Here is a 13932-nt window from a genome sequence, read left to right on the forward strand (position 1 = left end):
TGGGTGATGCTTTTATCTTATTACAGACCACAGGCTGCTATCGGCTCTGTTCAGCCTCTCCAAGTCTGTCCCACCATGCAATATGCAAAAGCTGCATGGTGGGCCCTGCTGTTATCGAATCACCAGTCTAAGCTTCTATACAGGACCTCGGGTCAGCATTGCAACACTGATTTGTCGTCTCAGTTACCAGTGGGTACTGATTCTGCATTTGATTCATCCAAGCATTCCTGTTTTCACAAAGATTCCCAGGATTTTTGACACACTTCATAGGTTTCCTGTTGACTACTGATGCAGGGGTAAAATACAGGGAGCGAAAGGCTATTTACAATTTGTACAGAAACCAGATGGCAGTTATAAGAGTCGAGGGGCATGAAAGGGAAGCAGTGGTTGGGAAGGGAGTGAGACAGGGTTGTAGCCTATCCCCGATGTTATTCAATCTGTATATTGAGCAAGCAGTAAAGGAAACAAAAGAAAAATTCAGAGTAGGTATTAAAATCCATGGAGAATAAATAAAAACTTTGAAGTTCGCCGATGACATTGTAATTTTGTCAGAGACAGCAAAGGACTTGGAAGAGCAGTTGAACGGAATGGACAGTGTCTTGAAAGGAGGATATAAGATGAACATCAACAAAAGAAAAACGATGATAATGGAATGTAGTCGAATTAAGTCGGGTGATGCTGAGGGAATTAGATAGGTAACGAGACACTTGAAGTAATAAAGGAGTTTTGCTATTTAGGGAGCAAAATAACTGATGATGGACGAAGTAGAGAGGATATAAAATGTAGACTGGCAATGGCAAGGAAAGCATTTCTGAAGAAGAGGAATTTGTTAACGTCTAGTATAGATTTGAGTGTCAGGATGTCGTTTCTAAAAGTATTTGTATGGAGTGTAGCCATGTATGGAAGTGAAACATGGACGATAAATAGTTTGGACAAGAAGAGAATAGAAGCTTTCGGAATGTGGTGCTACAGAAGAATGCTGAAGATTAGATGGGTAGATCACATAACTAACGAGGAGGTATTGAATCGAATTGGGGAGAAGATGAGTTTGTGGCACAACTTGACAAGAAGAAGGGACCAGTTGGTAGGGCATGTTCTGAGGCATCAAGGGATCACAAATTTAGCATTGGGGAGCAGCGTGGAGGGTAAAAATCGTAGAGGGAGACCAAGAGATGAATACACTAAGCAGATTCAGAAGGATGTAGGTTGCAGTAAGTACTGAGGGATGAAGAAGCTTGCACAGGATAGAGTAGCATGGAGAGCTGCATCAAACCAGTCTCAGGACTGAAGACCACAACAACAACAACAACAACAACAACAACAACTGATGCATTGTGCATGAATCTGCATCTGCCCCAGCTTTTTGGGCGATTCTGCAGAATGCCCGCAATGGGTGGCCTCGGAGTCTAAAGGAGATACACCACTTGCTAGTGTACCATTAATTTGTGTACTGGAAAGCTACTTCTGCATGAATGAGCATTCTTCTCCTCCACATGGAGAACGATGATGCACGAGTTCTGCAGCTTGAGGTGCTGCAACTGCTCCACAAGGGTTTCTGGGGAGTGGTGTGTACAAGCAATTACCTCTGCTAGAAGTGTAGACCATCCCACATACCGTCCACATCTACTACACAAGTTAAGTGTTTACTTTCGTTAATAAATAGTTGTTTAGAATTGTGACACTATTTTTTTATTGTTTTAGGGCTGAACGTCTCTACCCTCTCGACATGACAGACATGTCCTTTTCAAAAAAAAAAAAAAAAAAAAACTACCTCAGTATTTGCCTTGTGTGATTTAGCCTAGAAAAAATACAGAAATGTTAATTCACATGATTGGGTAGGGATTTGAAATACTAGTCCAGAGTTGTTTACCTTCAGTACCATCTCCTCAGTTTTCAACCTGTGCAGGAATATACACACCATCTCTATAGCGGTACTGGTGAGGTTTAGTAATGTTAAAACATCCCCACAATGTTTTTGGGTGTGTTGCTGCTTCCACAAAACTGTAAATGTGAGACATGGGGCCATTTTACCAGACACCCTGAAGAACTCAATTCATTAGTGGTTGGAGTCAAAGTCCACAATAAGGGGTGGGGAGGGGAGGGGAGGGGAGGGGGGAGGGAGTAATATATATATATAATATATATATATATATATATACACAGACACAAGCAGACATTTGTAAAGGCAAACTCTTTGTGTGCGCGCGCGAGTGCATACCTGTCCTTTTTTCCCCTAAGGTAAGTCTTTCCGCTCCTGGGATTGGAATGACTCCTTACCCTCTCCCTTAAAACCCACATCCTTTCGTCTTTGCCTCTCCTTCCCTCTTTCCTGATGAAGCAACCGTTTGTTGCGAAAGCTTGAATTTCGTGTGTGTGTTTGTGTGTATATCGACCTGCCAACACTTTCATTCGGTAAGTCACATCATCTTTGTTTTTAGATTATATATATATCTCTCTCTCTCTCTCTCACACACACACACACACACACACACACACACACACACACACACACACACACACACACACTATCACTGTCACTGTCACACTCTCAAAAAGAATGCAAAGCTTACTATAGATGAAAAAAGAAACAAGAAATATGTTTTGAATCTATCATTCCAAGTTACCTTAATCTGAGTTTCAGCTTTCCTGGCAGCCTGTCTCTGGGGCCGTGTAGATTTCTGCCCAGATTTCTGCTCAGACTGTTTGATGTCCCTCCCAGTATATGATTTTCTTGCTCTGTTATTTTTCTGTAGCTGTCTCACAGGCACATTGGCGAACCTTGTATTTGCAACATGAGTATTAGATGAGACTGACAAAAAAGCAAGGTCAGGTTTTTGATCCTCAGGTGTTTCTTCAAAAGTAGCAACTCTAGGCTTATCAGGAATTATACATGCGGCATCTCCCAAATTTTTGTCTGTCACAGAGTTTTCTTTCCCACTTCCTTCAAAGCTGTTTGCATCTGGAGGCATTTCATCACTACCAAAGCCACCAGCATCCATATTTTCACAAGCAGGGGTACCATTTTGGAAACTTGATTTTGTCCTATTACTAACATTGCCGTTACCCAGTGTCAATTGTAACCCCCCTTCTACACCATTTTCATGACTATCAAAATCACCACTTTGTTCCCCTTCCTGATTTGTCTCCACATCAGATCTTTCTGTATGGCACACTGCTGTTGCCTGGCTTTCCTGTCGTAACTCCCTATTCAAAATGGAAACATCCTCAGGTAGTGTCGTATGGTTGCTCTGACCCAAACTGATAGAGGCTGGTATTTGAATCTGTCCTATATCCGTATTGTCCTTCCTGCTGCCATCTTCTGAGTTTTCCTGATCTGCCATTTGCTTACTATCCAGAGTAAGTGGATCTTCAGTTGGAGCAACTGGGTAATCTGAGGAATCATCTTGACTAGATGTAATATCAACTGATGAAATGTCTTTAAATTCTTTTACATTACATAAGTTATCTGTCCCATGTTTTGCTATAGGGTCTGAAGGAGAACTGGCACGATTTACACCACTATCTTCAACTTCTTTACTGTCTTCTTCAACAGTTTTCAACTTCTTTCGTTCTGGTTCTTGTTTGGAACAATTCTCATCTTTCCGTGAAATCTCCAACTTATCATGTGTGGCAGTCTTGTTGTCATCATTACAGATGGTTCTATCGGATTCACTTCCTGTCTGAACTCCACTAGAGCTACTTGATATAGTTCTCCTCCTCTTTCTTTTCTTAGTTCTTGTAGTTCTTGGAGTCCGGGGTGGCAGTTTCACTTTGTTTTCTTTCATAATATATTCACCACTACATTCCAGTTTTGAACTAGCATTCTGGGAGGTAAATCTGTTAGAGTCTGCAGGATCAAAAGAAAGGATTTCATTTTTTACAGCAGATACTACAGCCCTTTTATTAGACTTCTCAATACTTAATTCAAATGAGCCTGATGGACTATTGCCAATATTTTTTAAAGCATCAATAACATTTGTGTTGAGTCTTTCAAGGATAACACTGCAAGGCTTAAGTGACTTCAAAACATTTGCATCTCCACTAGTCTCAACGTTGTTAGTACAATATCGAGTAACATGTTCAGAATAATAGTGACTATTTAACACATTCTTCTTATGCCACAATGTGTTACTACTATCATTGTTACCATTAGTAGAAGTGCTGTCTTCACTGTTGGAGTCCCTGGAATTTTCTATAACATTTACAGAATTTAATGTAACTTCCTCTTTACTGTCAGAAATTTGACTGAAATTATTTTCACTTCCACGACTCTGAACATTTATTGTATTTTGCTGGGCATCAAAATTTGTAAGTTTTGTTTCACTCTTTTCTCTTTCAATGTCTGAATCACTATCTTTAGCTACTTTTTTGACTTCTTCAGCAACACATGGCTCATTTTGCACATCACTCCCACTTTCAGGATTAGTATTCTCTTTAAATTCCTTGTGACTAAATAATTCACTGCCATTATTGATCACCACACCAGGTATTTTGGTATTACTCACGCCCAGTGGTTCAGAGCTGTTGCTAGTTAGTTCAGTGAAATTACTGTCAGTGCTGAAGAATTCTACAGAGTTTACATTTAAATCCCGTGTACTGTCAGATCCCTGAGTATCTGTCCCATTTATATTACCTGTTTCTGTCTCAGCATTGAAAGCATCCGAAAGTCTCCCTGCAGATCCTTCAGCACCAACAGTAATAATATTTTCATCAGAGTTTTCCACTGCACCACTACCTTCACTCTCTGAACTAGCTTTGTTCACACATTCATTTTCTGCTAACACATTTATACTAGGGTCACCTGGTACTTCACTGGGATCACACTCGGGTGGCACAGTTTCCAACACTTTTGCACAATTATTACTACTAGCATTTTCACAATCTGTAGCTGTTGGTGGCACTGGCGATACATTTAAATTATCTTCACTTGCAACCTCACTACATACAGGCTCACTTTCACGCAGCACAGGTCCTGAAGGGGTAACATTAGTGTTTCCAGATGATTCTCCTTCATTTAATGTCACCTCTGGTTCAAGGAGGAGTTCTGCCATCTCATATTCATTGTCAGCATTCTCTTCACAGATCTCCGATTGCCCTGTTGAGCCTGTGGTTTCATTATTTTTAGCATTCTCATCATCCAACTCAGGAGACACTGCTTCAGCACTGGCCATTGCTTAGATCACTCATCCAGCACTGAAAACGTAAGATAACACCATTAAACCTCCAGAGCAACAGTAAACGTGAGTAATATGCTAAAAATTAATAACACATCTTATAAGGTTTCCATGATTACCTTAAAAGCTATCTTCCACATTAAAACATTTTTCTATCTTTCATTAAACTGCCGTGATGTTATACCTTTCAATATACTACTCTTTACCAAAAACTCACAGTATGGGACTTCACGCACTTCCACTGAGTTACATCAGTTCTTTCAATCATAATTATAATAGTCACTAGCAGTACTTATTCTCCGGACATGAATTTGGTGAAACAACTATCTTCTGCAAGATGTTGAGAATAAGTAACAATTTTTGATCAGAGGCAGGAGCACCTGAAACATTACAATTATGACTCAGTTATAGATCCAAAATGATAATAGTACTTAAATTCTATCACAGTCACAAATCAGTGATACTCAATTACATGATGGTACAGTCATCTGTGGTCACATTGCTGCACATGGAATTTTAACATTCAAATGATTTCAAATGTCCACGAGAACCCACATAATGCACCAAAACTATTATAATTCTCTATAAATATTCTCATTTGCTTCTACAGTACAGACAATTTAAAAAAAACCTTAAATTATTTGATAATTAGGAGTGTACATTCTTTAAGAATTTAAAATATACTATGTTGCGTGTCCAAAAGAATAGCATATCTATACAATATATGCATCTGATGGCACATCGATCTTTCAATGCAGATGCACAGTAATGCAGACCTCCTATGGAAATACAGTAGGGCTGTGAGCCAAAAGGAATAATGGACAAAGGACACTGCTCTGTAGTGTACAGCATATGGAGATTTGGGTCAGACAGGAGATGTGCATGGATAGATGGACAGCCCAAGAGGTTAAGGCAACTACCCGTGTAAAGCGGGAAATCTAGGTTCGACTTCCGGTCTGGCACAAATTTTCATCAGTCATCTTTGAGTTATTTTTCACACACACACACACACAGAACTGCAAATGGTCACTGTTCCTATGTACTTGTATGGCACTATCGGGTGAGAAGATCCCCCAACCCCCCCCCCCCCCCCACCCCCTTTCCAATGGGGTGCTGCCTAATTGGAAAGGTTTCCTTTCTTTGTGCATACTGGCACTTTTTCTTTGCTAAGTGAAAGTGAGTTGTGTCTTGTGTGCATCTGTTGAGTGAAGATGAAAGTGATGGGTGATGAGTCTGTATTGTTCATAACAGTGATACAGAGGGAGAGGGAGGGGGGAGAGAGGAGAGAGAGAGAGAGAGAGAGAGAGAGAGAGAGAGAGAGAGAGAGAGAGAGAGAGAAGAGAGAGAGAGCAGCACCCAGTGTTGACATGTGTATTCCTGTTGAAACGCACTAGGTGAGCCACTAAGCTTCGCGTGCTCATCCAACAGATGGATCACTGTCAACTGTACGGGCCACTGCAAAAGATGTCTGGAATTTTACCTAAGACACTGGCACAAAGTCTGCTGATGAAGAAACTCTCCTTCCATTGCTGGCTAAACACTGGTGAGGAAAATTTCCTCCAGCCCCAGGATTTGAACTGGCTATCTCCAAGTCAAGAGTGGTATCCCAAGTGAGTCTTGGTGACACATTCTGGGATGGATTTTCCTGATTTTTACACTGACCATTAGGTTTAGTTGATGGGAAAACCATGAAGTTAGGGGAGTTGTAGGTTGGCAATGATGTGATAAAAGTTTGGCATTTGACTTTTTTCTTTGTCATTGCAGGGTAATTCAGAGAAAAATAGATGAATTAATTGGAATGTTCTTCTCAAAGCACTGGTGTAAATGAAACTGAATATTCCTGGAATTAGCTAAAGCAATGGTTTCAAGCCATACCTGTTCACATAAAACCTAGCGACAATTCTTCAGAGTGCTTTAGTGCGCTCTGCTTCCTATGAATTAAAACTATTTGGAAAGTCTTCCCTCATGATTAAAAACTCTACACAAGCAGCACATGGAGACCCTATACACTATTAGTTATGTCATGAGTTGCTGAAATGAACAGGAATAGGTGTTTAGTCACTTGCCCACAAAATATAGATATATCAAGACTTTTGCAGCTATCTACCTACACTTGGGTGAACTCCAATAAGGTTTTGATCTGAGGCAACAGATAGCTGATCAGCAGTACCAAAGCAAACTAGACAGAAGGTGGCACTATTTTAGTATTTACAACCATTACTCAATCTATGGGTGGTAAGTGAAAGCCTTGTGTGGTCTTACAATGAAGTTGCCTCCAAGGATGTTGTGGACTTTTCTGCCAAAGTGTGGATGCATAGTTTTACACTGCAGTGATACTGAACAATAAGTGTGAGGAATATGTACAGCAGAGTGTACTCCTGAGGCTCACCAGTACCTCTCATGTCACCTGTCACGAGTTTACAGAAAATTCTTGGGCTATGTCCACTGAACATCATGGTACATTACTGGGCAGCATTATACTGCTTGAGGCATGAACAATAAGATTGAGTTCATGAGTCCACAGGGTTCATATTCCTAATAAAAGATACCTGCAAGCTTGCAGATTAGACAATGGAAGTCTGACTGGGAAACTAGAAGCACAGCAAAATGGGTACATAGCATATTCCCAAGCACTAGTAACAGGCTGAATATGTGCAACATTGACCCTAATCAAGGTATGGTGCATGTATTAACAGGTCAAGGCCCATATCCTAAACATGTACATTGAGTAGGACGTAGTAACACACCAATCTGCAAGTGTGGAAAAGAAGGTTCTGCTGATCATGTCATTTTCAGTTGCCCACTTTCCCAGGTAGAGATGGAATGCAGGTAATTACATTGTGATTTAAAACCACTATAAAAGACCAAAATTTATTTATGACAGTTAATTTACCTGCACACTGTATGTCAAAAGAACAACTCGTCAGCTGTCAGTCTTTAAAAACAATTGGATTCTCTGAGTAATGAACTGATGTCAATGGTACAAAGAGCAAAGAAGAAAAATAACACCAAATACTATTTCCACAGAGAAAACTGATACTTCAATGATCTGTCATTATTGGTCTGATTCAGTACTGCCCATATACACATCCAGTTAGCACTTGAGAGACGTACCTTAATTGGCACTCTAATGACTGGATGACAGGATCAGGAAGTACACAAATACGATTGATACAGATGTTTAATTTTTATTCCTATTGGCAATTAGCAGTGAAACATTCAAATGCTGCTGCCTTAATGTAGAGGGGGCAGTCAAGTGGAAATAATAATAATAACAATAATAATAATCATTATCATCTGTGGGTGAGGGCACAAATAGCAACATCATCAGTGTTGTTGCATGAATGATGTACAGATGAGCATGGTGAAAAACTATTAAAAAGATAAAACCAAGGATAAAATACCAGCACAGACAGGGTTAGAAAGATGACAGGTGACTGTGGCCTAATGACTACTTAGAAATAATGGGCAACCGAGCCATTCTGTCACACATTAAGATCTCTCAACCAATATTTTGGGAAGAATTCCAGGTATCACACAAAATTTTATAACACGAGCCACACTTGCCTCATTATCAGTAAAAATAGAGGGTAGGTCCTGTGGGAGACACAGATAAGTCCTCAGGTCATCACATCAAACACACTCAAAATATCTCGTATCTACAGTTGTGTCCCATCTGCAATGCACTGGTGGCTCCTCACGATGTAAGAGAAAGCACTGTGTCAATGGCCAGTTACTCACTCTAAGAGGTGTAAGAGCTACTTTTTCGGCTCCTCGTGGAAGGAAGAAAGTAAGCAATGGTCACACTGATAAGGTTTTATGGAACATTGCTTGTTAGTTCTAACTTTCAGCCACTGAGCCTCCCACCAGCACATGGGCTTCTTGGTCACAAATGAAGTAACAGCCTGCAGGGGGACAGAACAGTGAGCAGGTGGGGGAAGGGACCAAGCCTCCTCGGCAGCCGTATCAGAGTGTTCGTTTCTCCTTATCTCTATGTGCCCTGGAACCCAGCAGAAAGTTATTATCTTGTCCTTCCTTTGCTAGAGAAGAAGAGAATCCTGCACTTCTTGCACCATCTGATCTGATGGGTACTGTGAGAATTTGAGCAGATGAATTAATTGCCATGACACCATCTCACCTGCTCCAGTGCCCTCAGGATAGCAAACAATTCTGCATAATAACCTGAAAACTGCTCTGGAGGCCAAGCCTGAGGACAATGTCGGGGAACACTTCAGCGCAGCTGATAAAATACCTCTGCTTTGACCTACATGTGTAAACAATAATAAAATCCACTCATGGTGGGAAGAAAGTAAGCCATAGTCACACTGAGACGGTTTTACAGAACATAGCTTATTATTGCGCCCTTTTAACCACTGAGCTCTCCCAAGACCTATGACTAAAAGACTTGAGACATCTCAGTTCTTTAAGGTATGGCATCCAAGTTAATTTCTCATCAAAAATGAGGCCCAGACATTTCACCTTTTTCTTAAAAGTGAGAACAATATCCCCAGTTTTAAAATGCATTACGTAAAATGAGCAGCAGTGATTACAATCAACAAATCAAATTCTCAAAAAGAATCTGAAACCTGTGGTGTTAGACCATTCCTCCAATTACTTGATAGTCAAATGCAATTGCAGAGTAGTCATTGCAAGGTTGGAGGATGCACAGAAGACTGAAAACTCATCCACAACCAAGGAACACAGTACAGGACGCCTTACTGTGGATGTAATACCGTTGATTGCTATGGTGAATACTGTAATACTTAGAACACTCGAAAGAAGATACAAATTGAAGAAAACACAGGTAAGATGTTGCTTATTGAGGAAAGCTTGTTGAACTGCTGCTTTGAGCAGGGTCGGAGGTTATCGAGTGTGGAGTGATGCCTCCTGAACTCACACTGGGGATGACTTAGAGCCACCCATTCACAGGCCGACAAGTCGGTCAACATCCCCCCCCCCCCAACTTAGTGGGTCATAGACCCTGTCTGACTGACTGTGGGCACACTGCGACTGCATGGTGGACCCTACCTACACACGGTTGCTTGGCAGTTTTCCACCATGCCAAAATAGAAGGGAAAAAGAGTGTGGGATGGCAGGTAGAGGTCATGGCTAATAAGTAGCAGGTAGCAATGAGCCAGTGGAGCTGATGCACCTGGACCCTCCTGACTGCTATAAACTCATACACCACAAAGGTGAACATGTCGGGGCAGACCCACTGAGCAGGGGCAGTTGGCAGACTTTCTCAGCATGGGGGGATTGGCTGACCAGTTGGGCTGTGATTGGGCAGCTTTTGTAGGGACCTGGCTTCAAGAACCCGTATTAGGTGCCAATTGACCACAAGCTTCTCTCTCTTTCCTATGCAGCTTGTCAGACTAATGCTACAATAGCTACAGAGTTTAATCCAATCCTTTGCTGGCTTTAAAATCAGGATTAAAATAGATTCTTTCCAGGAGTTGAGGAAATCCTTCCTTTGAGTGGAGATTCCTCTATTTCAACATGCTGTACTGTATCAGGTTGTGACCAGGCACAATATCATGAGATACTGCAGAAGGCAATTCCCACAGAAAGAAAGGCTGGTTGTATTCTTAAATGTTACTGGAATAGAAATCAAAACCAACCCTCTCTTGTGTCTCCAAATAATGACAGAATGCTGGACCCTGGCTAGATTTAGCCATACTTGTCTTATACAATTTTGCCACTGTCTGTGCAATGTCTTTCAGTGACATTAGGAGACACTTCTGCTCTTGTACAGCTGCTATTGGGGATCATGAATTCCATGGTGAGATCCTTACTTATTGATGGAGTTCAGGAACTCTTACCATGACCTCTGCTTACCCTCCTGAATTATTCTCCTTGCCTTTGCCCATGTCATTCGAAATGTTGCAAAATTTGCATTTGCAGGGCACTGACTGAATATTCGCATAGCTGTCTGCCTGCCCTGATTGCAGAACGACACTCATCATTCCACCAAGGAACACGCTGCCTCCATGTGTAGTCATTGCAAGGTTGGGGGATGCACAGAAGACTGAAAACTCATCCACAACCAAGGAACACAGTACAGGACGCCTTACTGTGGATGTAATACCGTTGATTGCTATGGTGAATACTGTAATACTTAGAACACTCGAAAGAAGATACAAATTGAAGAAAACACAGGTAAGATGACTGTAATGTGATCCTCCCAGTCCTGGACACTGTCACACTGCTTGAAAATAGCAAACTGCCTGTAACACATCCAGTTAGTCTTTCTGAACAGCCATCTCAGCAGCTTCCTTCTGGGAACTGCTCCATCAAGTAAATGGATGCAGATAGGGTAGTGGTCGTTACCATAAAGGTCATCAACTCCCCACTGAGCAGTGTCTGCAAGGGCAAGTGAGCAGGAAGAGAGACCTACTGCTATAAATGAACCCGTAGCAATGCTTAGATTGACCCACGTTCATCAATACAATGTCTGTAGTTCATGTCATATCCTCAAGTACCAAACCCCTGGAGCAAGCGGTGTTAGAACCAATAGCGCACTATGTGCCTGAAGTTCTCTAAAAGCAGAAGGGGATGGCATAGTTCATCAAGAATATATGTAAGGACCTCACTGTCAACAGACTCATGGGGTAGTAGGTACACAGAGCACACTGTGACAGCAACATGGGCCACTATACGAATAGCAACTGCTTGTAGTGTTGTCATTAAGGGCAGAGGTGAGAAGTAGAATGTGTCCGTGACTAACACTGCTACCCCACCTTTCACACTTTAACCATTAATGTCGTCTTTTCTGTAGAGGTGATAGCCTCCAAGTACAGGTGCATCCGTTTAGGAGTCTTTTGGAGGCAGAGGCAAAAAAGTCTGTCCCTTACAATGAGTCTCAATTCCTACAGATGGGTCCCCTGTATCCATTATTATTAGACTGGAGTATGGGAGCCATTTCAGCAATATGGTTTTGATTCATCCCTATCCTTATACCGGGATGGTGAGGCAGTTTTAGGGCATGGGGCAGTGGAGGGGCTGCCTGGGTCCAATAACAGGGCATCGAAATCCATGATGTCCTCGGTAGTCAGATGAGCCAGAATGATGTGAGATGGTGCTCAGGACAACTTTTGACCCAAATGTTGTAATCTTTCTGTGCTCCCTTTCCATTCAAAGATGATGGGGAAACGGGGTGCCGAGAGGCACTCTGCTTTTGGGGGTGCCTTCTCTACATCTACATCTACATCGATATTCCGCAAGCCACCGTATGGTGTGTGGCGGACTGTACCCTGTACCACTAGTAGTCATTTACTTTCCTGTTACACTCGCAAATAGAGCAAGGGAAAAACGACTGTCTATATTATAAACCTTCGTATGAGACCTCATTTCTCAAATCTTATCTTTGCGGTCCTTATGGGCAATGTATGTTGGCAGCAGTAGAACTGTGTGGTAGTCAGCTTCAAATGCCAGTTCTCTAAATCTACTCAATAGTGTTTCTCGAAAAGAACGTTGCCTTCTCTTGAGGAATTCCCATTTGAGTTCCCAAAGCATCTCTGTAACATTTGTTGTTTGAACCTACCGGTAACAAACCTAGCAACCCACCCCTGAATTATTTCAATGCTCACTGTGAAAATGTTACTGATCTCTTCTGTCATAGCTGCCTGGATTGCTACATATTTATTTACTTTGCTTCAGCGTGTACAGATGAAAGTACAGGTGCTGGTGCTGGATAATTGTGCACTGGATGTCGTCCGCGTGGAAGCGTTCACCTTGGAAACAGGTTTCTGTGCCATGGGAGCATACGAAGTGGCAATCACAGGGGGTTTGTCGACCTATATTATTTCTTTACTTCTGTATAGGGGATTCGCTTGGTCACTTATTTCCTGAATTTTGTGTTTCTTATCAAACCGTGCAGGTTCATCTTCAGACTGGATGGCTCCTAGAGCAGTTGATGGAGACTGCTGGAGATGTGAAGTTAGTCCCACTCTATGGGCTGTCTTTCCACACTTCTAACAGGTCGCTTCACCTCCATAACTCAGCATGTATGGCCAAATCACTGACATTTGTACCACCGCATGGGGTTAGGTATGCAAGGCCAAACCCTAACTCAGAGGATCCCAGCCATAATGTGTTCAGGTGGCGTTGGAGAATTGAAGTCACAATGAAGGTGGTGGTCTTATTAGTTTCTCAATTATTCCTTCGTGTCCTTTGCTCCACACCCACTATCCCCTGTGATGCCCATTCTTCTTTAAGTTCAGAGGTGTCTATGTCCATAATATAACTGCACATGACCACAACCTTGCTTGAGTTAAAGTTGTGCAACTCATAAATTACGTCTATGTCACCCAATTTCTTCTGACTTCCTAGAGAGTCCACCTGCTTTGCAATGTTGGTCTCAACCAATAAGGAACCACTCTGTTATCAGTTAACAGACTTCAAGGTACCAGCAAGTGTCCGCAGCTCGTGGTCGTGCGGTAGCGTTCTCGCTTCCCACGCCCGGGTTCCCGGGTTCGATTCCCGGCGGGGTCAGGGATTTTCTCTGTCTCGTGATGACTGGGTGTTGTGTGATGTCCTTAGGTTAGTTAGGTTTAAGTAGTTCTAAGTTCTAGGGGACTGATGACCATAGCTGTTAAGTCCCATAGTGCTCAGAGCCATTTGAACCAACCAGCAAGTGCTTCGGAGTCTTCATGAATATGGAAGAGCGAAATATTTTAAAAACTTTCCTTCCTTCCTCATGATCACTACCAACATATTCTGATTTAAGACAACATGAACCACGTCAACAAATACAATTTGA

At 41.9% G+C, this 13932-nt stretch overlaps 1 protein-coding gene across 1 annotated transcript in view; it reads right to left on the minus strand.

Annotated features, from left to right (window-relative positions):
• The window catches only part of LOC126248409 (uncharacterized), a 410584-nt gene that overhangs the window by 172437 nt on the left and 224215 nt on the right, over positions 1-13932 (minus strand). The window contains exons 3-4 of the mRNA XM_049949365.1: positions 5294-5554; positions 2625-5193 (exon numbers count right to left, since the gene is read on the minus strand). Of these exons, the coding sequence (XP_049805322.1) occupies positions 2625-5171 (2547 nt within the window). The 5' untranslated portion in view covers positions 5172-5193; positions 5294-5554. The remainder of the gene's footprint in view (positions 1-2624; positions 5194-5293; positions 5555-13932) is intronic.

Source organism: Schistocerca nitens, chromosome 3, assembly GCF_023898315.1.
Source record: "Schistocerca nitens isolate TAMUIC-IGC-003100 chromosome 3, iqSchNite1.1, whole genome shotgun sequence".
In the NCBI taxonomy this organism is placed as follows: domain Eukaryota; kingdom Metazoa; phylum Arthropoda; class Insecta; order Orthoptera; family Acrididae; genus Schistocerca; species Schistocerca nitens.